General features: G+C 47.3%; 1 protein-coding gene across 12 annotated transcripts in view; it reads left to right on the top strand.

Moving 5' to 3' along the window:
- The window catches only part of LOC124012537 (glutamate receptor ionotropic, kainate 5-like), a 151509-nt gene extending 141443 nt beyond the window's left edge, over positions 1-10066 (top strand). For 10 of the 12 annotated variants that reach the window (XM_046326277.1, XM_046326282.1, XM_046326275.1 and 7 more), the window contains 5 exons: positions 1769-1934; positions 2346-2571; positions 4092-4220; positions 6585-6751; positions 7686-10066. In XM_046326277.1, coding sequence (XP_046182233.1) covers positions 1769-1934; positions 2346-2571; positions 4092-4220; positions 6585-6751; positions 7686-8339 — 1342 coding nt within the window. In that variant the 3' untranslated portion in view covers positions 8340-10066. The remainder of the gene's footprint in view (positions 1-1768; positions 1935-2345; positions 2572-4091; positions 4221-6584; positions 6752-7685) is intronic. The other 2 variants (XM_046326283.1, XM_046326281.1) reach the window with 1 other exon arrangement.
- The last annotated feature ends 2322 nt before the right edge of the window (positions 10067-12388 follow it).

Below are 12388 nucleotides of genomic sequence, written 5' to 3'. Positions count from 1 at the left end.
TTCTGAACTAGGGTTCTGGTAACTTACCCACATTTCCCTGAAATCCTGGGTGGATGATTCCAAGAATCAGGAAGGAATAACTAGTGAAAAAGCAGGAAATGCAACCAGGATTTTTGGAAAGAAAATGGCATTTTGGGAAAGGTACCATAATTCTGCCACCATATTCTTGACAACAACTAAGATCTTATTGTAAGGGTTGTCGTCGGTGGAAGAAGGATCGGACCAAAGCGCAGCGTGGTAAGTCTTCATGATGATATTTAATTGAAATGAACTGAACACTGAAATACAAAACAATAAATGATGTGAACAAAATGAAAACCGAAACAGTACCGTGTGGCCCAAAAACTCACACAGAAACAAACACCCACAAACCAAAAGTGAAACCCAGGCTACCTAAGTATGATTCTCAATCAGAGACAACTAACGACACCTGCCTCTGATTGAGAACCATACTAGGCCGAACACAAAAACCAACATAGAAAACAAACAGATTGCCCACCCCAACTCACGCCCTGCCCATACTAAAACAAAGAATAAAATAACAGAACTATGGTCAGAACATGACAGTACCCCCATATCCCCCCACACCCTCCCCCAACCCAAAGGTGCGGACTCTGGCCGCAAAACCTGAACCTATAGGGGAGGGTCTGGGTGAGAGTCTGTCCGCGGTATCCGGACAGGCGGGAGACTCTGGCGGCTCCTGGCTGGCTGACGGCTCTGGCGGCTCCTGGCTGGATGGCGGCTCCTGGCTGGCTGGCGGCTCTGGCGGCTCCTGGCTGGCTGGCGGCTCTGGCGGCTCAGGACAGACGGGAGACTCTGGCGGCTCAGGACAGACGGGAGACTCTGGCGGCTCAGGACAGACGGGAGACTGGCGGCGCTGGGCAGGAGAAAAGCTCTGGCAGCGCTGGACAGGCGGGAGCACCTGTCGGGGGAAGACGGAGAGACAGCCTGGTGCGGGGGGCTGCCCCCGGAGGGCTGGTGTGTGGAGGTGGCACCGGATAGACCGGACCATGCAGGCGCACTGGAGCTCTTGAGCACCAAGCCTGCTCAACCTCCCCTGGTTGAATGCTCCCCGTAGCCAGGCCAGTGTTCCCTCGTATCGCTGGCTCCTCTCTCCGGCTGCCTCTGCTCACCTAGCTGCCTCCACCTGTTCCCATGGGAGGCGATCCCTTCCAGCCAGGATCTCCTCCCATGTGTAGCAACCCTTGCAGTCCAAAACGTCGTCCCATGTCCAGGAGTCCTGACATCGCTGCTCCTACTGCTGCCCGTTACCACGCTGCTTGGTCCTTTTGTGGTGGGTGTTTCTGTAAGGGTTTTGGTCGTTGGAAGAAGGATCGGACCAAAGCGCAGCGTGGTAAGTCTTCATGATGATATTTAATTGAAACGAACTGAACACTGAAATACGAAACAATAAACGATGTGTACAAAATGTAAACCGAAACAGTACCGTGTGGCCCAAACAATCACATGGAAACAAACACCCACAAACCAAAAGTGAAACCCAGGCTACCTAAGTATGATTCTCAATCAGAGACAACTAACGACACCCGCCTCTGATTGAAAACCATACTAGGCCGAACACAAAAACCAACAGACTGCCCACCCCAACTCACGCCCTGACCATACTAAAACAAAGACTAAAATAACAGAACTATTGTCAGAACGTGACACCTATAGGTATCTTTTTTTAGTCCAGGACTAGGCTAGGCTTAACTTTGCCATAGTGTAACCCGTGGTAATATGCCTGTCCCCTGTCTCTCCATCCCAGGTGGGCGTTCACTCTTATCATCATCTCCTCCTACACGGCCAACCTGGCAGCCTTCCTCACTGTTCAGAGGATGGAGGTGCCCATCGAGTCTCCTGACGACCTGGCTGACCAGACAAACATCCAGTATGGTACCATCCAAGGAGGCTCCACCATGACGTTCTTCATGGTAGGGATTGTATGCTGTGTGTGTGGGGGGGGGTGCAGGACATGTGAACAGATCATAAGTATGTTTAGAATAGCAGGAAATCTGCTTTAAATATGAAAAAGGCTCATTGCAATATGTGTAGAATTGCAGGAAATTAGCTTTAAAACAGCTACCTTTTCTCTCAGCTTCAAGGAAAAATGTGTAAAATGGCTTGAGATTAGCTATAAAACTGCAACAAAAAAATGTGGTTGGGGCCTTGCTCAGACGGGGGGGTCCATTCTAAGCTGCGCTATGCCACTGGTGCAGGGGTGTGTGCGTGTGTGTGTGTGAGAGAGAGGGGATGGGGGTTCATGTGTATGTGTTGGGGGTATCACAAAAAGTTCAAAACCCTTCTTGTCTTGCCATGACAACCTTCAACACACCCATCAACAGAACTCGCGCTACCAGACGTACCAGCGCATGTGGAACTACATGCACTCCAAGCAGCCCAGTGTATTTGTGAAGAGCACGGAGGAGGGCATCGCCCGCGTGGTCAACTCCAAATACGCCTTCCTGCTGGAGAGCACCATGAACAAGTACCACCGCCGCCTCAACTGTAATCTCACCCAAATAGGTGGTCTTCTCGACACCAAGGGCTATGGCATCGGCATGCCCCTGGGTGAGTGGAGAGGGAGTGTGGGGGGGGGGGGGGGGTGGAGAAGGAGTGAGGACTGCCATCAAAATGCCACTGAGTGAGTGTTGGAGAGGGTGGAGGAGAGAGAATGAGGGAAGGAGAGAAGGATGGGTTAGGAGGCATGCTGGACACCAAGAGTCACGGTTTCACACCATAACCGCTAAGAGCTCTATTCTTATTTGGTGTCATTTCCCTGGAACTTATCATGTTATTACACTTCTCTCATTTTATTTTGATGATAAACCTAAATGTAAACTTGCATGTTCTTACTGGAGGCCCACTTTAACATCAAACCCACCTGGTTTAGATGGATTCCTGGCTATGTATTACAGCCTCGGGACATTTTCCCCCAAAGAATTCCCAGAATTTCAAAACATCAAAGTAGGCCTCAGACATACAGTATCACATTTCCCTCAAGGACTGACCAGGGATACGGTTCCTCTTTCTTTCATCAGCATGCCTTTACATTGCCTTCCAGCTCAAAGGTCAGAAATAACTCACATCTCATCACCCAACATTTTCTTTTAAGAAGCCTGTCGCCATGGCTACAGTTGCCTCTTCCTCAGCAACTTTGATGTTACACAAGTAGGTGGTCCTCAGCGACAGATTTCTTAAGGACAGGCTTGGATCCTTGTTTTTTAAGGGGGAAGTATGTATTTACACGACTCCAGCTATGTGGGAGTTCTTTCGCCTTCCCTATTAGCCGGGGGTGGAATTGGGATGGAACGCTTGGGAACAGAGGTCCCACAGTGAAAATCTCAGGGGGAACATTTTGACATTTAACATTTTGTTAGTGGAGATCCATCTGTGGAGTTCACAGATGATTCCATCCCAGCTAACTAGCCTATTACTGAATATTAACAGTACAACTTACAACCTCTGACTTACATATAATTGGTGTTTGTTGTATTTGCACAACAGCATGGATGCCAACCTCTAAGGTTACAGTTGGCTCACATGTAGTGCAGAGTCCCAATTATAAATGTCTCTCTCTCCCTCCCTCTCACTCACCCCTCCCTCATTTTCTTTCTCCATCACCACGTTCTCTACCTCTTTTTAAAGCCCTCTCTATTCCCAATCCTCTCTTGCTTCCTCCATCTTGATTCGATTCAATTCAATTAACTTTATTGACACGATTTGTCACTATCTTTAATCGCCAAGCAATGACACAGGAAGTTAAATCAATAATGAGGACATGGTGATACACAATTAGCAACAGTAATATTGTTCTCTCTCTCTCTTTCACTCCTTCTCTCCCTCCTTGTCCATCCGTCTGTCTCTCTCTCTCGCTCCATCTCTCCTTTCCTCCCGCACTCTGTAACTCTCTCTCTCCCGCCCTCTCTCTTTCACTCCTTCTCTCCCTCCTTGTCCGTCTGTCTCTCTCTCTCTCCCCCTCTCTCCTTTCCTCCCTCTCTCTGTAACTCTCTCTCTCTCCCGCCCCCCCCCCTCTCTCTCTCCCGCCCCCCCCCCCCTCTATCTCTCTCCCTCCTCCCCCTCTTCCTCAGGCTCGCCGTTTAAAGAGGAGATCACCCTGGGAGTGTTACAGCTGGCAGAGAACAACAGGCTGGAGATCCTGAAGAGGAGGTGGTGGGAAGGGGGGCAGTGCCCCAAGGAGGAGGACCACCGAGCCAAGGGTGGGTACAGCACCACCTGTGCCAGTAGTTTTTATTTGATTGAACCTTTACTTAAACCAGGAAGTCCCATTGAGGTCAGAAGAGACTTCTTTCGCAATGGAGACCTGGCAAAGTACCAGCACTAATGATCAGGGGGGCCCTCCATATCAAGCGTTTCAATGTGGGCCTGCTCATCTGGGATCACTTTTTCCTTTTTGATCTTAATCAATAAGATTAGATGGACAGGGTGGAGCTGATCCTAGATCAGCACTCCTACTCCGAGAGGATTGAAAATGAATGGAACACTTGTGGGGAAATGAAATAGGACCCTAACCCTAACCCTAACCCTCACACACCCTCACAGCCCAGCATATCGTATACCTTAAGTTAGGCTAGTAAATACACAACCTTTCCATCCAGGAGTGGCTCTCCGTCAGGTCCTGTTCTTGGTAACGACTGCCCAGCAACCGTCAGCCGTCATACAGCAACCGCTGAGATAATGTTCATTTGTTCCAAACCAGCTCCTATGCAGTCACATTAGAATTGCACACGACTACTGTACACAATACCATTTGTACACAATACAATTGCTGACATTTCCTCACGTAGTAGCAAGCACTTGTTCCTCAGATACTCATAAAGTCCATGTATTTTTAGTATCGCAGAATCGTGGTATACAAGTGAATTGATATGTGTAGTCCATTCTATTCCCATCACAATGACTCACAGCTGGAAATGACATTGCGTTAGATGTGTGTGTGTGTTTGTGGTGTGTGAATGTGTGTTGGGTTTATTATGCCTCATCCTTAAAGATGGATTCCGCAGTAGGGGAAAACTGAGTCACTGTCCGCCCCACCACCGCTGTTATTGTTGTGTTGACGAAGCATAGGTGACGAGCCTCTCGGGGGGGGTACATATTCTGCTGTTCTATAGCACATGCAATGATGCCTGAGGAGAAAAACAGTGTTGGTTTAAGAACAAAACAAATTTTGAAGATTTATTTGATTAGTGTCATGATTACTGCATTTTACCAGGGGGATATAAATGTCTACATGGTGTGTGTGTTTGTCTGCCAAAAGCACATTTGGTTTTTGTATTTGCCCCTTTTCTGAAGTGTTTCTCATTTTTCATTTCTGCAGTTTCCTTTCGGGACATCTGCTAACCCTTCTCCCATTCCAAATGCTTAGATAGCTACAAGCAACAGACTGAACGATATAGACCCAGACATAGCACGCTAGATGTTGTTTGTGGTTTGCATATTTCGCAGCCCCGCAGTAAGACACATGTGCGACCCAAATGGCACTCTATCCCTATATAGTGCACTACTTTTTAACCAGACACACTCGCTACAGTTGAGTCATCCATGGGATAAATAAGTGCCCTGAGGTTAAAGCAGGGAGACTTGAGCCTTTGTTTTGATACACTCAACATAACAAGGGTACTTGCTCAGAGCATTCTTATGAGACATTTTGAGGATAAAAAAATACAATAAAATAAATAAAAACATGTAAAACCTTTGTGTTGAATATTCTGTCTTCGAAATAGAGCAGGAAGAGCTGAAGGGGATTCGTGTGGTTGATTGACTTATTAAGTCAATGAATGCAGGCTTGTTGAATTGTACACACCCACAACAAATCAAATTTGTCACATGCGCCGTATACAACAGGTGTAGACCCTACCGAGAAATGCTTACTTACAAGCCCTTTAACCAACAATGCAGTTCAAGAAATAGAGTTCAGAAAATATTGACTAAATAAACTGAAGTTAAAAAATGTAATAAAAAAGTAACACAATAAAATAACAATAAGGAGGCTATATGCAGGGGGTACCGGTGGTACTGGTTAGTCGAGGTCATTTGTACATGTAGGCTAGGGGTAAAGTGACTATGTATAGATAATAACCGCGAGTAGCAGCAGTGTAAAAACAAAGTGGGGTGGGGGTCAATGTAAATCGTCTGGGTGGCCATTTGATTCATTGTTCAGCAGTCTTATGGCTTGGGGGTAGAAGCTGTTAAGGAGCATTTTGGACCTAGACTTGACGCTCCGGTACCGCTTGCCGTGCGGTAGCAGAGAGAACGGTCCATGACTTGGGTGACTGAAGTCTTTGGCAACACACACACTCCCTGTAGGAACATTAGGCCACTTAAGGTTCACAGAGCTTTTCGCACCCCTAAGGCTTTGTATAGAGAGCGTGAAAATGACCTTATGATCCTGTGGAGGCTATTTCATCGTGTCCTGGGCTTTCTCTGTGCCCTATGTGTGTGCCGGGGTAATCACAAATATCTGTGTGCGTGTCGTGCATGTGTATGTCCTTACACACAGCCCTACCATTCCCCCTCTGTCCGTGTGTTCGAACTGTGTACATAATTCCTCTGTTCCTCCACAGGTCTGGGCATGGAGAACATCGGGGGCATCTTCGTGGTGTTGATCTGCGGCCTCATCATCGCTGTGTTCGTGGCCGTCATGGAGTTTGTGTGGTCCACCCGCCGCTCGGCCGAGACAGACGAGGTACGCCCTCACTGCTGCCCAGGCCAAAACCACAGACGCACTCCAGTAGGTTACTATGGCAACACAACTCCAGCCCGCCCGCTCTCTCTCTTTCTCTCTCTCCCTCTCTCTCTCGTGTGGTGTGTAGTGCAGTGAGTGTTGTGCTTCGGCGGTGTCGTGTTGATGTGTAAATGGCTGCAAGCAAACAGAGGGTGATGGTCGACGTCTGCGTTTTCCTTTCTCTGTCCTTTGTTTCTCTCCATTTCTCTCTCGCTCCCTCGTCTGTGATTCAGTTCTCTCTCTCTCTCTCTCACGTCTGTCTCTGCCTCTCTCTCTCTCTCTCTCTCTCTCACTCCTCTCTCTCTCTCTCTCTCTCTCCTCTGTCTCTCTCTCTCTCTCTCACTCTCTCTCACTCCTCTGTCTCTCTCTCACTCCTCTGTCTCTCTCTCTCTCTCTCTCTCTCTCTCTCTCTCTCTCTCTCTCTCTCTCTCTCTCTCTCTCTCTCTCTCTCTCTCTCTCTCTCTCTCTCTCTCTCTCTCTCTCACTCCACTGTCTCTGTCTCTATGTTTTGTGTTGGTCATTGTTATTCCTCCCGCTAGTCCATTGTGTTGTTTATTTCATTGCCGTCTGGGTAAAAAGCTGTTTGTGACTTTCATTTGCCCCTACTTTATCTCTGCTTGCTGCTTTCTTTGTATTTGTGATTCCTGTCTCCGTTGTCGCTCCGTCTTTAGCTTCGTTCTGTATGTGAGATCCTTTTGAATGTGTGTCAGTGTCACTGGAGGTAGCTACTTATTTGTCATATTTCCATTGCCCAGAGGTCACACCGTATTTGAACAACGCAACAAGTTTAGTAAACCTCGGAAGATTTTCCTCTGTCCTTCTCCCACACATTCACACGATCATCCCCTTCTCTCTTTATCTCCCTATCCTGCCTCTCCCTCTCTCTGTCGTTCTCTCTCCATCCCTCTCTCGCTCCATCTTCCTCTTCTCTCTCGCCTAGGTGTCAGTGTGTCAGGAGATGCTGACTGAGTTCCGCAACGCCATCTCCTGTAAGAAGAGCTCACGCTCTCGGCGGCGGCGTCCCTTGGCCAGCACTGGCGGTGTCTTGCGCCACCCCACCCGCCTCCAGCTGGGTGTCCCGAGACCCATCCGCCTAGTCCGCGAGATGCGCCTCAGCAACGGCAAGCTGTACAGCAGCTCGGGCCACCTGACTGGCGGAGGGGGAGCAGCAGGAGGGGGGTGTGGGGCCGTAGGGGGAGGGCCCTCAGACATGGGTCCGGGGCCACAGCGCCTCCTGGAGGACCCACTGGGTGCCAATACCACGACACCCCCTCCCCCGCCCGAGGCTGCCACGGCGCCACCCTCCCGGAGCTGTGCCCATGTGCGGATCTGCCAGGAGTGTCGGCGCATCCAGAGCCTGAGGTCAGCATCGTCCTTCTCACGCATCCCGCCCCACCTCGGCCCACACTCTTCCGTGTCCCTGCCCCGCCTCACTCCACCCCCGCCACCCTCATCCACCAACACCGACAGCGAGGGGGGCGGCTGTGGCACAGCGAGCCCCAAGAGACCCAAGCCTAAGCCCACGCCCCCTCCGCGGCCCTTACCCCCTGCGAAGGCGCCCACCACAGACCTGCTGCTGGGGAAACAAGACTGAGGAGGGACGGAGGGATCGGACATGTGACAAGGGTCGAGGGTTAAAAGTCAAATGTCAGGGTTCAACAGAGAAACGCGTAGGAACGAGGAGCGGAAGGGGCTGTGAGCTTGTAGTGCATTGACACGGCAGGATCAAACCACTCTGACCTGTTTGAGGGGGTTATTCTCCAGGGCAGAATTTGCGGAGACACCAACCTAGTCAAGGCCGTCCTCCTAAACCAGGAGTCCTGCTAAGCAATGGATCAGGCTGTCTATGGAGTGGGAAATGACTTTTGACCACATATGAGCGTTAGCTGCCCTTACGGTGCAGTGAGAGACCATGTGGTGACCGTGCAACAGTAAGCATAAGTGTGTTCAAGCTGCCTGGTTTGGCTTTTGACCTTCTCTCTCTCTTTCACTTGGATCTGATGGGAGGACTTGACCTATCCAACAAGCGCTGGAGAGATTCAGGGGACCATAGAGACTTCAAACACACAGAAACTCTTGCGTTTAAAGAAGTCGGTTCTCGCCAAGAAGATGCATATTTTTTCCCCCAGAGCAGCTGGAAGAGCTTGAACTTTGGAATTTGTGTTTTCGATTTGCTTTCTGTCAGAGTCTAACTCGCCTAATTTATTTTCTATCTTTCTTTCTTTCTTTCGAATATCTTTTTATTGTTGTCATTGGTTTCTTGGTCACTGTTTAGTTATTGACTCGTGTTTTTGGTCTGTCATTAAAGATCCTTACGAAAGCCAATGTGGAGATCATGACCATTCGTGCGTAAATGAGGTATCTTTCCCACCAGTCACAAGCCCGGGAACGAAGTTCAAAGGTCAATAGTCTAAAAGAGGCCTTCTCTAAAACACATTCTGACAGTACACCCAGATCACAGGACTCAATATTACAGTCCATGTTTGCTTGTCAGAGTAGCAGAGTGTGGCCTTGCCTTCCACTGATCAACAAGCCAGTTTTGCCACAGAGTTTTAAACACAGAGTTAGTGTATCACAGCCCCATCAAATGACAACGCAACAGAGCTACAGAGCACAGTTAAACAACACGGTACGTTGTGAATCCTTCAAACAGATCAGAATTGAATAAACTGGATATAAATAGCAAGAGAAAAGGAGAATACCAAAACTCAGCACAAGGAATGACAAATGAGACAAAACGATGATTACATACGTACAAAGCAGAACAGGAGAACATTTACATTACATTTACATTTAAGTCATTTAGCAGACGCTCTTATCCAGAGCGACTTACAAATTGGTGCATTCACCTTATGACATCCAGTGGAACAGTCACTTTACAATAGTGCATCTAAATCTTAAAGGGGGGGGGGGGGGGATTACTTATCCTATCCTAGGTATTCCTTAAAGAGGTGGGGTTTCAGGTGTCTCCGTAATGCACAGTCCTGTCTGGCCAATGGTAATAGGAAACCTGTGTTAATGTGTTTTCTGTGATTCATATGGGGGTCATACGTGTGTATGTGTGTGTGTGAGTGCATACAGACGAAAGAATGGTGTCGAAGTGCATTTTGTCATATTTAATGCTCTTTCTTTCTCATTTTCCCTCAGATTTCTATACCAGTGCTAAATTGATTATTAAGGAAATGACGACAAATGTATATTATTACGATTATATTGTTATTATTACTACTGTTGAAGTGTGGGGTACTGTAAGAGGGGCGTAGTCGTCTGATGTTAAATATATAGACACACAAAGGTATTTGGAATAAAAAAAAAACAGTATACAAACGTCTGAATCTGGTGTCGTTGCATATGTCCGTGCCGGTGTGTGCATGGACATAAACCTGATTTAATATCTAGAAGTTGCACTTTCCTGCTGTATCTAGTTGTGTTATCGGTGGTCTGTCACACAGGATGTTGTACACCGCACTGACAGACTCATACAAGTCATGAGAGGCCTCATCAATACATTCTGTCTCAGTAGAAGGAGCTACAGTGCAGTGGAGTACAGAATAAGAGTCATTCAGTCGGTAAAAGCGACAAGTAGCATGCTTTTTTCATGCTTTTTTAAAAGTTCATTTTGAGGTCACGTTAGGACTTTTCATGGCCGCTGTTGGTAAGATTACTGAATACATTATGACTGTTGCATTAAATAGGGGAGCTAAGAAAACAACGTTTCTCGATGTATTCGGGGGATTGTATCTGTCTTGCCACTGCAGATAGTTTAGCCCAATATCCACGCCATCCACACTTGTAAAACCAATCTCTCTCAGGATACTGCAATGGAGAGGGCATACTGCCAGCTGGCCCCTTTGTTTGTGGTACTGGGAAAGAACATCACGTTCAATACCACCCTCGACCCCTCAGATGTGGTCAACTTTATCACTGTAGCATGGAATTTCAATGGTGGCAGTGGACTTGTACCTGTTGTCACTTCTGTGCCCAGAGGACATAAAGTTGAGGCTACGCAAGAAGTGTCAGTCATTGAATTCATCTGCCTGTGTCCCAACGTGGACCTTTCATGACGAAAGATAGCAGGATTATTCCCTACTTTCAGGCTTGTTTGTATATATATGTTTTTTTTACGATTACAAACTGCTCTGGTATTTGTTTTGCATATGTCTGTGTTTTTGTGAGCAAACATATTTTCTGTTATGCTGGTGAATGAGGACCCAAAAGCGACTTAACAGAAACAGAGTCTTTATTCCAGTCTTTAACAAAAACGATACTCCTGGATATTATCTCAGGTAAAGTCAAAACAGGAAAACTGAAATCCTCTCGTCAGTAGAGAGGAACGACTGGAGACGCGACCACAGACTGCAGGTCGCTTCGGGAAGGCGCAGGCCGTAGCTGATATAGATACCTGCTCACACGCAGCATCTGAAGAAGGCAAAAACACGACAGGGCGAAACAAGGACACAGAACAGCAAACATCAAACAAGGATCCGACAAGGACAGAAGCGGAAAACAGAGGGAGAAATAGGGACTCAATCAGAGGGCAAAATAGGGGACAGGTGTGAAAGAGTAAATGAGGTAGTTAAGAGAATGAGGAACAGCTGGGAGCAGGAACGGAACGATAGAGAGAGAGAGAGAGGGAGAGAGGGAGGGGGAGAGAGAGGGATAGAAAGAGGGAAAGAACCTAATAAGACCAGCAGGGGGAAACGAATAGAAGGGGAAGCACAGGGACAAGACATGACAATCAATGACAAAACATGACATTTTCATTTGGGACTGAGAGATTTTATAGATTTTCACAGTTCAACATCCTCTGGCCATCACTAGTCTAACACAGGATCAGTAGTGAACAGTGGAGTACAGCCACTCCACAGTGTTACTCTGTGCCACAGGGTGTCAGGCCTATAGCCAAGGCATTGAGGAAAACAGGAAAATATATTTCACGTAAAGGAGTTCTTAATTCACCTGACTCCTTAAGTCACAGGTTATGAGATACAGTTGAAGTCAGAAGTTTACATCCACTTAGATTGGAGTCATTAAAACGTGATTTTTCAACCACTCCACAAATTTCTTATTAATAAACTATAGTTTTGTCATATGGATTAGGACATCTACTTCGTGCATGACACAAATAATTTGCTTGACATGGGAAAATCAAAAGAAATAAAACAAGACCTCAGAATAAAAATTGTAGACCTCCACAATTCTGGTTTATCCTTCGGAGCAATTTCCAAACACCTGAAGGTACCACAAACAATAGTATGCAAGTATAAACACCAAGGGACCACACAGCCGTCATACCGCTCAGAAAGGAGACGCGCTCTGTCTCCTAGAGATGAACGTACTTTGGTGCGAAAAAGGGCAAATCAATCCCAGCAAAGGACTTTGTGAAGATGAGGAAACGGGTACAAAAGTATCTTATATCCACAGTAAAACGAGTCCTATATTGACATAACCTGACAGGCCGCTCAGCAAGGAAGAAGCCACTGCTCCAAAACTGCCATAAAAAAGCCAGAATACGGTTTGCAACTGCACATGGGGACAAAGATGGTACTTTTTGGAGAAATGTCCCCTGGTCTGATGAAACAAAAATAGTTTGGCCATAATGACCATCATTATGTTTGGAGGATAAATCTGGAGGCTTGCAAG

This window comes from Oncorhynchus gorbuscha, linkage group LG24, assembly GCF_021184085.1.
Source record: "Oncorhynchus gorbuscha isolate QuinsamMale2020 ecotype Even-year linkage group LG24, OgorEven_v1.0, whole genome shotgun sequence".
Lineage (NCBI taxonomy): Eukaryota > Metazoa > Chordata > Actinopteri > Salmoniformes > Salmonidae > Oncorhynchus > Oncorhynchus gorbuscha.
The sequence above is the reverse complement of the archived record's forward strand: the minus strand, read 5'-3'. Positions and strand labels throughout refer to the sequence as shown.